General features: G+C 35.7%; 3 protein-coding genes across 3 annotated transcripts; 2 read left to right on the forward strand and 1 right to left on the reverse strand.

Annotated features, from left to right (window-relative positions):
- The first annotated feature begins 1,680 nt into the window (after nucleotides 1-1,680).
- LOC143529014 (uncharacterized) lies at nucleotides 1,681-3,800 on the forward strand. The gene is made up of 3 exons (XM_077024902.1): nucleotides 1,681-1,811; nucleotides 2,518-2,555; nucleotides 3,525-3,800. Exons 1-3 carry the CDS (start codon nucleotides 1,733-1,735, stop codon nucleotides 3,636-3,638), a joined length of 231 nt encoding a protein of 76 aa, XP_076881017.1. The 5' UTR covers nucleotides 1,681-1,732; the 3' UTR covers nucleotides 3,639-3,800.
- Nucleotides 3,801-7,717: 3,917 nt separating this feature from the next.
- LOC143529035 (casein kinase II subunit beta-1-like) lies at nucleotides 7,718-9,040 on the forward strand (the record flags this gene model as incomplete). The annotated part of the gene is made up of 4 exons (XM_077024922.1): nucleotides 7,718-7,958; nucleotides 8,037-8,146; nucleotides 8,236-8,401; nucleotides 8,529-9,040. Coding segments are annotated over 4 exons (648 nt in total), but the record flags the coding sequence as incomplete, so codon positions are not given.
- Nucleotides 9,041-12,823: 3,783 nt separating this feature from the next.
- Nucleotides 12,824-14,272, reverse strand: LOC143529015 (uncharacterized). Its single transcript, XM_077024903.1, has one exon. The coding sequence runs from the start codon at nucleotides 13,987-13,989 to the stop codon at nucleotides 12,994-12,996; it is 996 nt and encodes a 331-aa protein (XP_076881018.1). The 5' UTR covers nucleotides 13,990-14,272; the 3' UTR covers nucleotides 12,824-12,993.
- Between the last annotated feature and the right edge of the window lie 2,215 nt (nucleotides 14,273-16,487).

Below are 16,487 nucleotides of genomic sequence, written 5' to 3' on the forward strand. Positions count from 1 at the left end.
ACATATTTTTTCATTCATTACTCACCAACCTGTTTTTTGTACTTTTTGATCATTTTACCTTAAAAGGCTATAATACTAAACACTTTTTAAAACACAACTTATTTAGTTACATGTTTATCCTACTATAAAGTTAATCCAAACATTTTTTTATAAGCTCCTTTTGAAAAACCATAAATTAATACACTATTAGCAAAAAATAAAAAATAATAACGCTTTTCGAGTTAAACAATGTTAGTCACACATAATATAAGTATCAAAATAGCACCCTAAATTTAAAGTATAACCACTTAAGTTCTTGCAAAATGTATTAAAGAGATATTTAACAAAACGACATGTGTATTGAATTCATATGATTTTATATTTTCAGAACATGTCTTTCCAAAAGCATTATCACATAAACTACATGATTTTAAATACATCATAATGTAATTTAAACTATTTTTCATGTGATTAAATCGTGAGTTTGAAACTAGGGTGAAAAAGTAATCATAGAAAACTAGATGGGTTGGCGGGCGCAGTTCCGGCCTAAAAACGGATTCAGATTAGTATCGATCTCAAGTAAAATAAGTCCAAGTCATATGACCCCCTTTAAAAGATATCGGCTAGAGAGGTTTAGCAAAAAGAAAGTCAAGTTGAAATGAGTCGTTTTAGAACACACATATATATATACTCGATATACGTATATTTGTTGTATTTTTTATATGGTTAGTGGTGGCGATGGACGTGGATGCGACTTCGGCAGAGACGATAATGATGGTAGCGATGAGTTGGTGATAACAACAAACGAGTAGTGTTAACCAATTTAAACCATTTCTAATCTAATAAAAGCATCCATAACAACAAATGACACATCATCTTTATATCAACTCTACATTTGATTCCAAACTTTTCTAAAATTCCCATATTGCAAATGTCATCTCCGAACGCCACATGCAAACGTCCCTCACATCAACCTGTCTGCTTCTTCCTTGGTCCTTGGTCTGTGGGTGTCACGTCACTCCTGATGAGCACCATCGTAAATGCTCTATGTTTTATAACAATGTCTCAAATTAACCCTTTTATGTAATTTGAACACGCCCAAATAAACTCATATACTTCATGACACCATAAAAACAACTTTTTTAACCGAAAGATTTCCATTCAAAATAATATAAAAACACCTGCTAACAAGTATCTGGCAAGCTCAGGCAACAAAACAAAACCCCACAAATTATAGAGCCGATAAATCCCATAAAAACAAATAGATATTATAATTATAATCAAATTTTAGAAACGAATTTCATTTTTTGTGTTTAAATCATTGCACTCCACGAACTTGAGAGCCATGTTGCTTCACTATGTCAGACTATGTTGTCTTAACCGAGCTTATGCTAGCTTCAAGTTTGTCTTGAGCATTCCACTGGGAAACTATACCGCTGACTAACACGTGACACTTGTTATGCTGCCATAATAGTAAAACTCTCTGGTGTAACATACAGACGAGATGAAAACTCAGGTTAATAAATAAATAAATAAAACCTTCGATGATGTTTTGGGTTTAAATTCCTTTGCAAGCTAGAAAACACATACATACCCTTAGTTTGTTCCTCAAACCAAAGTACCAAACCAAACCAAAGTACCAAACCCAGCCCTTATTTATTTATTCTCGGGTATTTAGCAGCGCACACACACACACACACACACACACCCCTTTATTTGTTCCTCAAACCAAAAGCTTAATCGAAAAGAAGACATGGCAAGAGACAACAATAGCTGTCTAGCCAAAATAGCCGCCGGAGTCGCTATCGGCGGTGCTGTTGGAGGTGCTGTCGGTAATTTCTCTAAACCCTAATTACTCCATTTTTACTCTGCTTTATTTTGTATTATTCAATTCAACTGATTGATTTTGTTCATTCATCGGTTATTCGATTATTGATTGATTGATTGTTGTTAGAATTCCAGATACAAATTCCCTCTTTTCTTTTCTAGGGCTTCCTTTACTACTTGACCTCTATTATTATTTTATAATAATAGTAATAATAATAATAATAATAATAATAATGTCATACTTATCGAATATGTTGCACCTATCGGTTAGGTAGTTTAAGTCCTAACAAATATGAAAAATTAAATTTTTATTAACTTTTTACATGTTTTGATTGCTATAGATAAAATTAGTCTTCTGCAGTTCAGTTTTATAAAACTAAGTTTTATATCGCATATATATAACAATGAAATTCGAATACGGGCCCGGACGGAAAGTTCATTCTGTTTTGGGCCGACCCGCACTTTTTGACTGACAAATTTTTTTTGTGCCCCCCGTAGAGAAAGTTTCTGGATCCGCCTCACCGATTGCTTATTCGTACGGATCAAAACACTTAGATCATTTTAGAACTCCCTTCTTCGTGTGTGACATTTTTTAATTATGCTTTTCCAAATTGGTGTCCATTTCTATCAATTGGAGACCGTATAATTGTTTGACTTATTGCATTATATGATCTGATTTTTGTTTCATTTGTATGATAATAATAAGCATAGGTGCTGTGTATGGAACTTATGAGGCTGTTCGCTACAAGGTACAATCTTTGTTTCTGAATTATAAAGTTAATGGCTTTTATTATTGGTATCTCTCAAAAAAAGGAGAGCTATTATTATTAACACATTGAAAAGAAATAGACGCAAGCTACAAAATTATATAAACCAATGCAGTGTATGATTCTGTGAAACTTATATATATAATCCAAAATTCCCTGTGCATGATAGTTTTGTTTCATTTACTTAAAAATGTTTCGATAGGGGCATAGTTTTCAATAGCGCTCATAGCACTCGATATAGCGTTAAGCGTAGCATATCGTCACCTTCCTGCTAAATTGGTGTAGCGACGCAAGAAATATTGGTACTGTTTTTTATATCATTATTATGGATAGTGATTGAAAAGGGTGCTTTTTTAGCGTTTTTAATTTCAGGATTGAGAAAGATCGTATTTCCATATTTAGAAGGAAACTTCTTTAGGGTTTTTTTGTTTCAGGACTGAAAAATGAACTTATTTTCTTCCGTATCTACTGGATTTTTGATAAAATATTTCTAAAATTTTCGTATAGTGTATCGCTAAACTTGAAACACTCGGTATTTCATCACTATCGCTACGCAGCGTATAGATATGTTGGCTACTTGTCGCTATTGTCCGCTATTCGCTATTGACAACTATGAATAGGGGCTGTGCTTTTATTTCAAACGGGTTGAACGGGCCAAAAGTAGCACAAAGTATATGTTAATGCTATTTTCAAGTTAGATTAACCTACGAAATTCAGCTTAATTAAAAAAGTTAGATTAATATGATAATGATATTTTCAAAAAATATGTTAAAAAGTTAGATGAAGAATATGGTAATGATAAGTTTGGAAAAAATATTGTCGTCACTCGTATCATCAATGATCTGTTACCTAACCTGCTCATTATGCCACATCCAATATATTCTTTAAGTTGTTTTGTATTATACATATACATATATCTGTATTTGTTATATAACTGAAACTGAAATGTAGGTTCCTGGACTTATGAAGATCAGATATATTGGACAAACAACAGTTGGCAGTGCTGCAATTTTTGGTCTTTTTCTTGGTGCTGGGAGCTTGATACACTGCGGGAAGTCCTACTAAGAGAGTCGTTTGGATATTTGAAACAATAAAAGCGTAGGTGAAATTTAAGTTTTTGTTTGGGATGCCGAATGGTGTGGTGCAGTCATTTTAATATTTAATATTTGGTATTTGTTACTCTTTGCTGGCCTGATCTTTTATCATTTAAAACACTCTTTTGCATGATTTTCAATCTCTTATTAAGTAATAAGGGAAGGGCTGAGCTATATTTTTCGTGTAAAAGGCATCAAACTTGGCCCGAAGATCATTTAACTGATTTATCTAAAATGAGTCAAACGGATTGTAGAGGATTCACCTCGTGAACTCAACATTGATTATTTAGGTTTAAGTCTACGAGGTGTACAACTATATAAGATAATACCCATTACCTTTAATAGACTTTTTCTTCACAAATGAACATGACAAAAATTTAAAAATGTGTGATTCAACAATATAAGAGCTATGAAACTTTGTATATGATCCATGTATGTAAGCACATTTATAAATTGAGTGAAGTGAGAAATGAAGTAAATAATTAAGACTTTGTTTGTTAGTTGACTCTTTCGAATTCCATAATTGTTTTAAATAAACAACGTAGTTGTTTAATCAAAGAAAATCAATAAGCAGATATGTTTTAAGAATTTGAAATAGGCGTGTTAATGAACTTGAATTTGAATCACTTTTTGCTCATTTAAATTAACGCACAAACATGATCAGTTATGAGTCTAATAAAATATAAGCGTTGAACTTAAAACTTCAAGTTTGTATACCACATACCAAAACATTACAAAAATCCTAACACTACCAATACGAGTTTTTGACCTGCGCATACATTTTGGCCTTGCTGTTTGACCTGTGACTGTTTCGGCCCATTGCTGTTGACCATTTGCAGTTGGAGGAAAATAACCCGTGTGATAATTTTGTTGTGAAAGAAACCGCAAAGAATCTCCATGAGCTGCCCCGAGCAGATGCATCTCCGTGAGCTACACAAAGAAACAACAAATTAGACACAGAATCTCGAGTCAAAAATGATGATTTTAAAAGAAGTTTCTCATAACTGCTCCTAACATGACTCACTTTTGCTTTAAAAGAAGCATTTTCTTTATTCAATTCTTCAGCCCATTGTGCCAGTTCATCACATTCTGATTGACTCCCACATAAAGTCATAAAGAAGAGACCGATACTAAGTTAGTTAACATTCTACTTCGTTTACAATATTCAACATACACATCATCCAACACACAGATAACATAGTGACTAAAAGCTTATATGAATTTTGGGACCCTGTTCTTGCCATGGCCTTATTACAGGAACCTTGTTCTCGCCCCGGTCTTTTGACGCGGACCTTGTTATCGCCATGGTCTTTTTACGCGAACCTTGTTCTCGCCATGGTCTTCGCACACCATTTCTTGTTTGCGTTCATATCGCGTTCCTATGTATCTTGTTTAATTAACCACCTTCGTCCATCCCAAAATATTGTTAGCAAGCCAATGTTTCTGCAACATACCACACAAAAATAAATGACCCAAAAATTACTGCAACGGGTTGAGACCCTTTGAACTCTACGTCTAGACCTGTACATTACATGTAAGATGCATATGTTGACAAAAGCATACTACCATTATGAAGAAGCAACATTGATAATCCACAAGTCTTTTCCCTTGTACTTGACTTTTTACACCTGTATATTGTTCAACAGGAAAATAAATGGCATAAACAAAAAATTGAGAAATGACAACTATTTTTAGAGTTGATAACTTCATATGAAAAACAAGAAACCGTAGTAAAGAAAGATGATGGTAATAATAATGATAATAATAATAGCTTAAATGTTTCTTGTATATATGAACACTCTAACTAACCCTAGACAAGAAAACAAATAAGAGATTTAGAGTCAATATAGAAACATGAAAAGTCAAACAAACAAAGAGGTAATAATGAAAATGTACATGTACAGTTACTGTGGTTGAGAATTAAAAACAAACAAAAATGGGGCGTCAAAGGACCTTTAAACCACAACAAGATGTGTTCATCATGAATGAAGTGAACCCTATAATGCATCAATGAGAGGAAACGGCTGTGGTTTTGAATTTGAATTTTGAATTGTCGTGCAGACAAGGGGGAAACCTAAAATTGGTTTGTTAGACCATGCGCTAGTCAAAACTAGACACACTCGGACATCCTACGTCATGTGACGCCTAGTAAGCATTTTAACTTTTTGCTAAAGCCATGTGTAGTGGGAAAATGCCCCTTAAACGCAGCTCTCCTCTCTATCTCTTTCACAAAAGCCTCAAAATTCTAGCCGGCCTAGCGTTTCCTATATAAAGTTGCACCCAAAACGCGGGGGGGGGGGGGGGACCGTTTTAGGCTGAAAACGCCACACAAACCAGCCAACTGCGGATAAGAGTTTATGTGAAATGTCTATTTTGCATGTCTTATAAAGTATAGATTAGGGGTGTCAAATCCTGACACTACCCGACACGAAAAACTATAGGTTTTGGGTCGGTGACACGACTTGTTTTCTTAAACATGTCAACTTGAACCCGACACGTTTAAAAAACAGGTCAACCCGCACCCGTCTTGTTAAAAAGTGGATTGACTTGTTAACCCATTTAACAATTTTAGATAAGTTGATATTTTTATTTTAGAGATAAAATGTTTTAAATTTAAAAGTTAAACATTTAGTTTGTTAATGTTTCATATATCAATTGACTTTTAAAAGCAAAACTAATTTCTTTTTACACTACTTTTATCTACTTTTTACTTATAATATTTCTTTTTATCTACTTTTTACTTCTAATATTTCATTTTATTAGTTGTAATTGTATATTATCTGGTTATTTCATTTGTTTGTTCTTATGTTAAGCTAAATATGTGAACATAAGTTTGTTAATTGAGAACACGAGATAAATACACAAAAACAATTACATTTATCACAAATTATTAACAAGTTTTATATGAATAAGAATAATTAATTGTTTAATTTATTACTAAGTCGATAAATGGGTTGACCCGAAACACAACCCGAACACGACACAAATTTAAATGGGTTGACACGACTAAAAATACAGGTTGGGTTAGAGTTGAAGAATTTTAATACATTAACCCGAAACTTATCAATCCTTCAACGTGACGCGATTGACACCCAACCCAAGTATAGATATAGATAGAAAAAGAATTTCCTTCCCCAAAACAGAATATCAAGAAGGAGAGATCTGTCTGTCACCATCCTGGCAAATTAGAGGTTGAGCCATATAAATAACAAATATACATGTACAGGAAACTTATCGATGCCGGGAGGAGATCGGAAACGAATCAATGAAGCCTTAGATAATAATAAGCAGCAGCATTTAGACGACTCTCAGGGGGGTTTTGAATAATAAGGAGAAAGAGAAGCAGCTGTCTTTACCTTCCACCTCTACCGGCGGTGCCAAATCCTCCTTCCAACACGATCTTAATAACCCTTCTTCCTCCACCACCAATAACCACGCCGAGGATGGTTTGTTTATTCTTATGCTTTTTATCATTTATTCATACGTTTTTTTTTTATGTATTATATAGGCACGCATACCAACAACACACTAAATGTTATGGTAATGTCTTATTCCTTCATTTCGTGCGGGCTGTATAATGTCTACATACGAGCAACTTACATAACTTTACTTGAACTGACTGATGTGACAATGGTGTGTTGTGTCAAAAGTCATACGCGACGTATAATGTAAAGCTTTGCTTTTTTACGGCCTTTATGATGTGACAGTGGTGTGTTGTGTTAGAAGTCATATGGGCCATATGTTTGCTTTATGCGTATAGCGTGACATGTCCGTGGTTTTAAAAAGTCATATGTATGATATACATGGTAGTTTGCAGATTTGGGGTGGTTTATGTATAATGTATTGCATCACCCTACCTTTTGGAATGTAGTTTAAGATCGATGCTATACGTTCATAGTTGGTAATGAAATTAAGGACTAACACACAAATACTAATGATTTTGTTTTGTTATGACTTATGAAATAAATTAATCATCAGTTACGTGTAATTGTTTTTTTGAAGTCGTATAATTTGTAAGTTATGATTTGTTTGCAAGAAGTATGACCATGATGCGTGGGTTGTGTTGCAGAGGAATCTGAAACAGACAGCGAGGAGTCTGATGTTAGTGGTTCTGACGAGGACGATGATACTTCTTGGATTTCATGGTTTTGCAACTTGCGAGGAAATGAATTCTTTTGTGAAGTTGACGATGACTACATTCAAGATGATTTTAATCTCTGTGGACTAAGCAGCCAAGTTCCCTACTTTGATTATGCACTCGATCTTATTCTAGATGTTGAGTCTTCTCATGGTAAAGCTATTTGTACACCGTTATTTAACATTTCTTATTGTGGTCAATTGTTGGTTTCACTTATGTCTATACAAACAGCAGATATGCTTACTGAAGAACAGAATGAACTTGTTGAGTCAGCAGCAGAGATGTTGTATGGTTTGATACACGTTCGTTACATATTAACTACCAAGGGAATATCTGCAATGGTATAATAATTAATAACTGTTTGCCTTTTTCGTGTATCATGTTTTAAAAGTTCATTACTTTATTTAATTATGTTCTTGAAATTTTGTAGTTGGAGAAATACAAAAACTATGACTTTGGACGTTGTCCAAGAGTTTATTGCTGCGGCCAACCTTGTCTTCCTGTTGGTCAATCGGACATACCGCGATCTAGTACTGTGAAAATATACTGTCCTAAATGTGAGGACATCTACTACCCGCGATCCAAATACCAAGGCAGTATCCTTACCTTATATATCTATGTGCTTATTTAATAATATTAGTCGTATGCTGATAGTCAGTTTTCTATAATCTTTTCGTGACTTATAATGCGAGTGTGACTAGTGTTTACCTTCACTTGCAATAGATATTGATGGTGCTTATTTTGGAACCACTTTCCCTCACTTGTTCTTGATGACTTATGGCCACTTGAAGCCACAAAAAGCAACACAAACTTATGTCCCGAGAGTGTTTGGTTACAAGCTACATAAACCATGATCGTGGGGTTCTCCCGCAAACCGTCTTGCTTGACATCTTGGATATCTTATTGCCTCGTCTTAATGTCTACATAAACTTCAGGTTAGTTAAAGTGGTAGACATGTCCAGAAAAGGTGGAAACTTGATTATTTGTCAAGTAGTTGATCGTTTTCAACATATGATGTTAACATAGTAGTTGCAAGTCAACCTTTTTTTTATTTACTTTTTTAAGTTTATATGGAAATTCACTTGTAATTGTAGTAGTTAGTTTCTTTGCCTGACATGTTAACTTTTGGGAGTGTTGTTCAAATGACATGTTCAATGGCAACTGTGATATTTTGATTATCAAAAAGACATGATATTGCTTCTTGATGTATCGTTTATTGTCGTAATTGGTTTATGGTTTTTGATATTGTGGTTTCGATGAAGTAGTGGTCCTTTTGCGTATTAAACTTTTAGGGAGGCACCTGTGTTATGTAAAGTTTATATTTTATATACAACAGTGTTCTTGACTCATTAAAGTGAGTTTATTCATGTCAAAGGAAATGTCTTGCTGACTGTAAGTATAAATGTATGTTATTATGAATTTGTGATTATTAATAATACTGAAGAAAACGAAAGATTTAACTAGCTTCTTTTATATTATGGATATTGACTTGTTGAAAGCTGGAATGAAGTTACAGCTTGGATGACTTCTGGTTCACTTAGTTCTAGCTCGAAACAGGCAACTCACTAGTTATATGGGAACTTAATGTTTATTCTATTCTCGGTCTGTGTTGAACTCTTTCCATTCACAACTTCCAGTCGTATTCTAGTTTTGTTGTTACTAATATTTTTTTACCAAAAGAATTGAATTTTGATTTAAACTCTTTGGTAGGATCGCATTGTGTAGTTTCACACCCTAAATCTCTATAATGGGATTCGTATTTATAGTGTTTTTACCGATCTTTAGCAATGGATAGTACATTTTGAGAGCGAGTTGCCTATTAAATTAGCGATTCTTCGTGAAGATATGTGCCAGTAGAATGATTCGTATCTATTGTGTTTTTTTCAAATATTTAGCGATAGAAATATATTTTGAAAGCGGGTTGCTTATTAAACTGGCGAATCTTTGTGAAGACATGAGCCGATAGCAAGATTAACACAAATCTCCTTCGGCTGACTTGTATTCTTCATGATGTCCGGTATACAATAATGGTCCCTTGACTTGAGATTTTGCTAAATTTGGTTCTTTTGCTGATCACATAAGTTCTACCGACTCAGTTAATTTACTTTGGCTTGAATGATGCCATATTCTTCAACTGACTATGATTCTATGAAAGATTTTAAGTGACTCAAGGCTATACCTAGTGAAATCTGCCAAATGTTCATATGCAATTTAATTAGAAAATAATTATATTGACATATGACCAAAGTATGACAACAATCAATTTCTTGTCATCAACTTTACATACAAGGACTTGTACGCAATTTTGTCTCCCCAAATAATGTTTGTTGATGATAACAGTTGTTATTCATGTCCAATGAGAAGATCCGCCAACGACATATTTCCTACTCAAAGATACCCTTACATGTAAAATAAGATATATGTACAAACATCTACAACATGTAAAAGGAGATTTAAGCCAATGATGTCCGATCCAACTTGTCTGAGGTGGGAAGGTTTACTCACATTGGCAAAGTATAATGATAAAACGGATAATCAAGTTTGAAAATTGACGACTAACCAAAAAGTTTTTAATGAAAGATACATTCGGTATATAGCACGACCGGCTAGGTCAATCTGGTAGTATAGTGATAAAATGGATAATCAAGTTTGAAATTTGGCAATTGGCACCCTCTTAAAAACAAAACGTAAGAGCTTTAATATCACAAGATTTATCATGTGTAACATGCTCTTTGGACAAAGTGCTTACTTGTGGGCCCATACCCTCTTTGTGGTCCATTCCGATATTTCTTATCTTTTAGCTGACACTTCTTGTTGGTCTTTTACGATAGCCCGTGGTGTTGAATGAGTTCATTTGTTGCGATGGTGGTTGTGACGATTGTTGGGTTTATTGGGATGGTAGTTGTAATGAAAGGGTGTGGGCGAAAACGATGAAATTTCACCGGTTCATAACGCAAAATTTAAACACAGATTGGGAGAGACTTTGAATGTTGTAAGTAGTTTAATTGATAGATTTCTCATTGATTAGTTAGAGTTAAATGATATCAAACGTGCTTCCAGTTAAAAGGAAAGTTGAAAACTTATGGAATTGATAATGTGAAGGATTTGAGTTTGGTTGAAGACAATAAAACCGATGGAAATAACCGAGGTTTTGCGTTTTTTTGGAGTTCTTGTCTTGTTTAGATGCTATAGACGCATTTAAGCGTCTGCAAAAGAGAGATGTAACGTTTGTTGTCGATTGGCCCGTTGAGGTTTAGTTTGCAGATTCTTACATTGATCCTGGTGATGAGATTATTGGCCAGGTATATTGTGGGGTTCATCTTGACTTTAAACTTTTCTTACCTGGCCTGCTTGTTTGTTTTCACTGCTTTCCGTTTGTTGTTTTGGCTGTCATAATATTGTTTCTTCTGTTTCAATTGAGGATGCCATATTTTATAAACTGAAGATGTTGACCCTTGTTTTGACCTGGTTAAGACTGCTTATGTGGGCGGGCTTGCCCACTTCTTGGGATGCGGATCTGAGTGCGGATCTACTCAAGAAAAACGGGAACGTAGAAAAAATTGAACTTGCACGTAATTTTCCTGCAGCCCGAAGAAAAGATTATGGATTTATCACCTATGGAATGCCTGATGCAGCTTTAACATGTGCTAAAAGCATTAATAATGAAGAGTTCGGAGACTGAGAAAACAAAGTTCGTTTTTTTAGCACATTCATTCGTGTTCTTACGCTTAACTTTAACTGAACAAACGACCGCTTAAACGAACGTGTTTTCTTGTTTATGTTCGTTTGTTAAAAAAACGAAAGGTTCGTGTTCGTTTGTTAACATTCAACAGCTTATGAACATGAATGAACACCTACCAAAGGTAAACATTCCTAAAAGTGTAAAATATCATAGTCATTATATCCAATAGTTCAAAAGCAACCAAAGATATCCAAATAAAGGTTTTTCAAACACAAAATTCAAATTGATTTTAAATTAATGTTTGTAATAAATACATTTGAACCAGCATTATAATGAATGGAATATAAACGAACGGACATAAGCGAACGCAAAATGAACGAGCAAGTCGTACTCATGTCTGTTCGTTTAATTAAATGAACAAAAGGTTGTACTCATGTTGAACAAAAGCCGATGCGAGGACCTCCCGCCAAGAAGCTGAGCGGTTGCTTTGGCTCACCTCGGACCGCCTTAGAACGACACCCATTTTACCTAGACGATTGCTATCTGAGTCATGGGCCAACCCACCCTGATCTTCCTGGAGTATCCTCTCAGCCATCACCAATGAGAGCTTACACAGATGGTGGCGGTTATTCAACAAGGTATGAAAGACCGCCACCGAGTTAACGTGAAACTCTTCCTTGGGATTATGGTCCAGTTCCCGGGTCAAAATGCCCATATGCTGCACTTGTAAGTTACTGTGAAGATCATTTTATTATCAATTGGCATTTATATAAAAAACTTAAGGGTGACTTTCTGCCTCGGTATGCTGATGCTGAACTGCGTCAATCACGTCTCTGTGTGGACTACGAAATGGGAAGTGGATCACTATATCTTCACAATATGGAGATGCATATAGTGAGAGGTGTGGTCTAGTTTTCGAGTATAAGCCATGAACCAGTGTCCAGTGATCAATTCGGATGGTTTCAAGCTCACCTGTGACATATTATGTGATAATGTTGTTCATCAATTGGCAGACTTGGGAGATCAACCTTAGGGATATGGCAGGAGGAGCAGGAGCAGGAGTTCAATGTCTTGTCTGGTCAGGACTCTCATGGTGTTTATAGCAGCAGCCGTTATGGTGGCGATCACGTTTCTCGTGGCAGGACTTATTTGTCATTAATGTATTCTGGTGGGAGTTCAGGCGACAGGGGTTACTTGGGATCTTACTATTGAAGATGTTGCAGACAGAGCATCAAAACACATCTAATGCACAATACACCTACAAACACACTTATAACCACATAACCAGAAAGCCACTGATAAAACAAACACTGTGTGCCCAACAAAACACATCTAATGCATAATACAACTATATATATTAAACAAACAAGAGTCACAAGATCAAGAACCCTGTTCATCAACATGTTCCAAAACATTTCAATTACACGACAAAAAACATCAAGGTTCCAACTTTAAACCACTACCATACCAAATGAACACATCAAAACACAAACTTTAACCTCATGTTCAAGATTCTGGTGCAGCAACCATTCCCTTAACCTTCTTTTTCTCCCTCCTCTCCAAAACCGTCTCCGACAACGAATCCCACATCTTCTGCTGCGTTTCAAGTATCATCTCCGTCCGCTTCATCTCAGCTTTCATCCGCATCGACTCCAACTCCCTCGCCATATCCATCTTCATCCTCTCCATCTTCACAAACCCATCCCCTAATCTCTCTATCGCCAACACCATCTCATTCATCACATCCCCGTCACCGCCACCATTAATCCCATCACCGCCACCGTTAATCCCATCACTTTCAACTTTCATATACCCGTTTCTCGACCCGTATCGCCCGCTAATCGGCGGAGGCAAGTCATCAAACGATCTTTTATTATTCTTATTATTCGTTTCCCGACCCGCAACCACTCCTGAATTCGAAAACTTAATCAGGACACCGTTTCCTAAACCCAAACCCGCACCGAACCCAATCGAACCCGAACCCGAACCCTGGTACCGTCGATTTACCGGCAACGCAATCGCTTGTTTGATTCCATTCGGATACAAACAAAACCCATCATCATTCTCGTTCTCATTCTCATCACCATCATCATCATCCCGATTGATCCGATCAACAACCCGATCATTAACCGAAAGCCCTAACTCCATAGAATCCATTAAATTAAAGTGAACCCAAGCCGACGGGTTTCGGTGTCCTCTAGGGTTAGGGTTTCCAATCCGTTGAATCTCCGATCGATACCGTTTCCTAAGCTTCTCCATCTTATGCCTACACTGAATCGATGTCTTCGACGGTTGACCTGACGGCACCGGGCAGCGGTAAGCGACGCCGTCGGCGACTTCTTGCCAGTGGTTGGCGCGAAGGTTTCCACGGCAAAGAGAGTACCATTTATCACGGTACGATTCAATTAAAGCAACTGTCTCATCGTTGGACCAGCAAGGTGGAGGTAAACGGCGGGAGGATGATGGTTGGCCGGAGATTGAGAACGACGGTGATGGATCCATGGTGGTGATGAGGAGGCATAATAATAATATTATTAGGGTTAGGTGAGGAGATGATAAAGGTAAGGTGGAGGTGCGGCTGACCTGGGGTGAGGTGGCGGGGTAGGCTAACGTGCGCGGTGGGTAAAGTGCGCACAAGGACAAAATCAAGGAAAAGAAAGAAGTTGGGTTAGCGGCCACCGTCGGGTTATAAATGTGATTGGGCCGTTTGAGCACCGGCGCTAGCGGCCTGGTGGTTCGGGAGTTGTTGGGCGGCGGCTTTTCTTGTAGCCAGATTAGAGATTAATTAATTAATAAGTCAGGTTATAAAGAAATGTCATTTTATAACATGTGCGTGTAAATTATTATTACCTTTTTTTAAGTGCGTAATTTCCTTTTTTATTTTTTTTAATTTTTCACAAATCTTTTAAATGAGATATCGAGAAAACCTTCACCTACAGCCAACACATGTGAACATTTGTCTGAAGACATGACAATGCGGTAAGGTAAATCCGCTCAGTTCAATGATCGAACTAGCGATCATAGCCTATTTGTCTAGTCTCTCATCATCACAGGGTGCTGCCGAAACTAAATGGTGGAGGTAGAATTGAACCTGGGTCGCCTGAAACACCATATCTCGTCATTACCACTCCACTACCGACTGGCAAATGCGTAATTTCTTATGTTTGAGATCCCGTAACTTAAAATATTTTATATAATTGCTTTATTTTGGGCGTTCATAGAATGAGCCGAGCCCTTTATAACTTAAATCTTACATAAACGTATATAACTGAAACCATATTTTCTATTATAATCTTTAACTTAAGAAGGGAACAAACTGAATGTTAGCTTTGGCTGATAATACATGTTCTACACTGCCCTTTAAGACAATTTTTGTGTCTCTTTAAGACGAGCACTTATGTCTCTCTCGTGGTACAATAGCTGGAATAGCAGTCAGAGGCAAGCACCCTAATTTGAGCTAGTGTCGAGATTTTTGAGTGTACAATCTTTGTGTCTCCAATATGGTATTAAGTGTGCAATCGAAATTTACAATTGTTCATAATTGCTCTACGGTAACCAAGCTACAATAACCATGTTGCTACCCATTAACAGGAAACGCGTAGTATAAAGTGAACTCATTAGGAACTTCATGCTAGAAAGAGGTGCCATTAACTACTGTTTCAGTATCATACAACACTAAAAAAATTCATCAACACAACTTCCTTGTAAGGAAGTTCCTATCATCGTTACTACAAACCAAGCATATCAGCATCAAGTTACTGACACACCGTTAAAACTAAAGGTGGCTATCAAGCGGATCACAATGATACAAAACACAAAGTGTGTTAGGAACATTTTTAAACATGGTTTATCACTCTTAATTTTTTCATTTTAAAAAATGAAAAGGGCGATCAGTTTTCTAAATAAAATGTAACAAAAGAATTGCCATTTTCATAACACCACCCAAGTCTTCCATTTCAATTGCCATTTTCAATATGTATTATATTTCGGTTCTAAACATGTCACAAAATAAAAGGGCAAATTTCAAAAAATATTATCCAGATAAACATTTGTTATCGTCCAAACTACCCCTACCTTTATTGTCTAATAACTAATTAGTCGTAACTTCCTTGTGTTGTTAAATCATAAAACTAATCCAAATTCTCTAAAGCCTTGCCTCCATTGATGTTATCTTGCTCCTGAACTTGAACGACATTTTCGTCACTGAAATAAAACAACCACAAATTAGGGATTAAAAGTTGGAGTTCTTTAACAGATAATTAATTGTATTTCTAATAAATAATAACTATTTATGCTGTGGAACCATTATAAACGGTTTTATTCACTATTTAGACACTGCAAAATGATCATACATGCTAATTAACACATGCATGAGTAGTTGAAGGAGTTAAACCACACATAAATCATAATGATAAAAGATGAGAATAGCTTGCAAATTTTAATCCCCAACTAAACCCGTGTAAGACGACTGAATATTATTAAAGGTTAGGGCATGATACTTATAAACAAATCACATATTAGGATATTGATAGAGAAATAGTTCAATGCATTACACTAATATTATAGAGATTTAAGCGTTTGTAGTCAAAGATCATATCCTAGTAAGTTTTATAAAAAAACGTTATTTGTTTGTGATATTATTTATCAACTACTCTCAAATGCTCCCCTTAAAACAAAAAAAGGCAACTTGATACATATTATATTTTATGCATTGTTGGTTGTACTATGTGAATTTAATTACATAGTTAGCAATTAGTTACCATATCATATTTTGTACTTTCAAGAAAAGATGAAACAGATACAGCAGAAGATAGTTTTGACCGGTTTGTACATTATGCAAATAAAGATTACGCTCATATTAGTTACATACTATGAGATAGTTTTAACCAGTTGTGTGTATAAATAAAGGTTGTACGTTTAAATAGCATGATTTTTTTTGTTAAATTATAAGGTGAAAGATGATATAGGAGAAATGAATACTCTTATACCTTGTAATATAC

The sequence above is a fragment of the Bidens hawaiensis genome, unplaced genomic scaffold (genome assembly GCF_021521415.1).
Source record: "Bidens hawaiensis isolate Kalapana, Puna unplaced genomic scaffold, B.hawaiensis_p1.1 tig00008407_1, whole genome shotgun sequence".
Classification (NCBI taxonomy): Eukaryota; Viridiplantae; Streptophyta; class Magnoliopsida; order Asterales; family Asteraceae; genus Bidens; species Bidens hawaiensis.

What these genes read in the sequence shown, in the direction of transcription:
- LOC143529014 (XM_077024902.1), top strand. Translation starts at nt 1,733, where the DNA reads ATGGCAAGAGACAACAATAGCTGTCTAGCCAAAATAGCCGCCGGAGTC. An exon ending in TGCTGTTGGAGGTGCTGTCG is followed by an intron (nt 1,812 to 2,517) that starts GTAATTTCTCTA and finishes TAATAAGCATAG; the next exon opens with GTGCTGTGTATGGAACTTAT. An exon ending in ATGAGGCTGTTCGCTACAAG is followed by an intron (nt 2,556 to 3,524) that starts GTACAATCTTTG and finishes ACTGAAATGTAG; the next exon opens with GTTCCTGGACTTATGAAGAT.
- LOC143529015 (XM_077024903.1), bottom strand. Translation starts at nt 13,989, where the DNA reads ATGGATCCATCACCGTCGTTCTCAATCTCCGGCCAACCATCATCCTCC.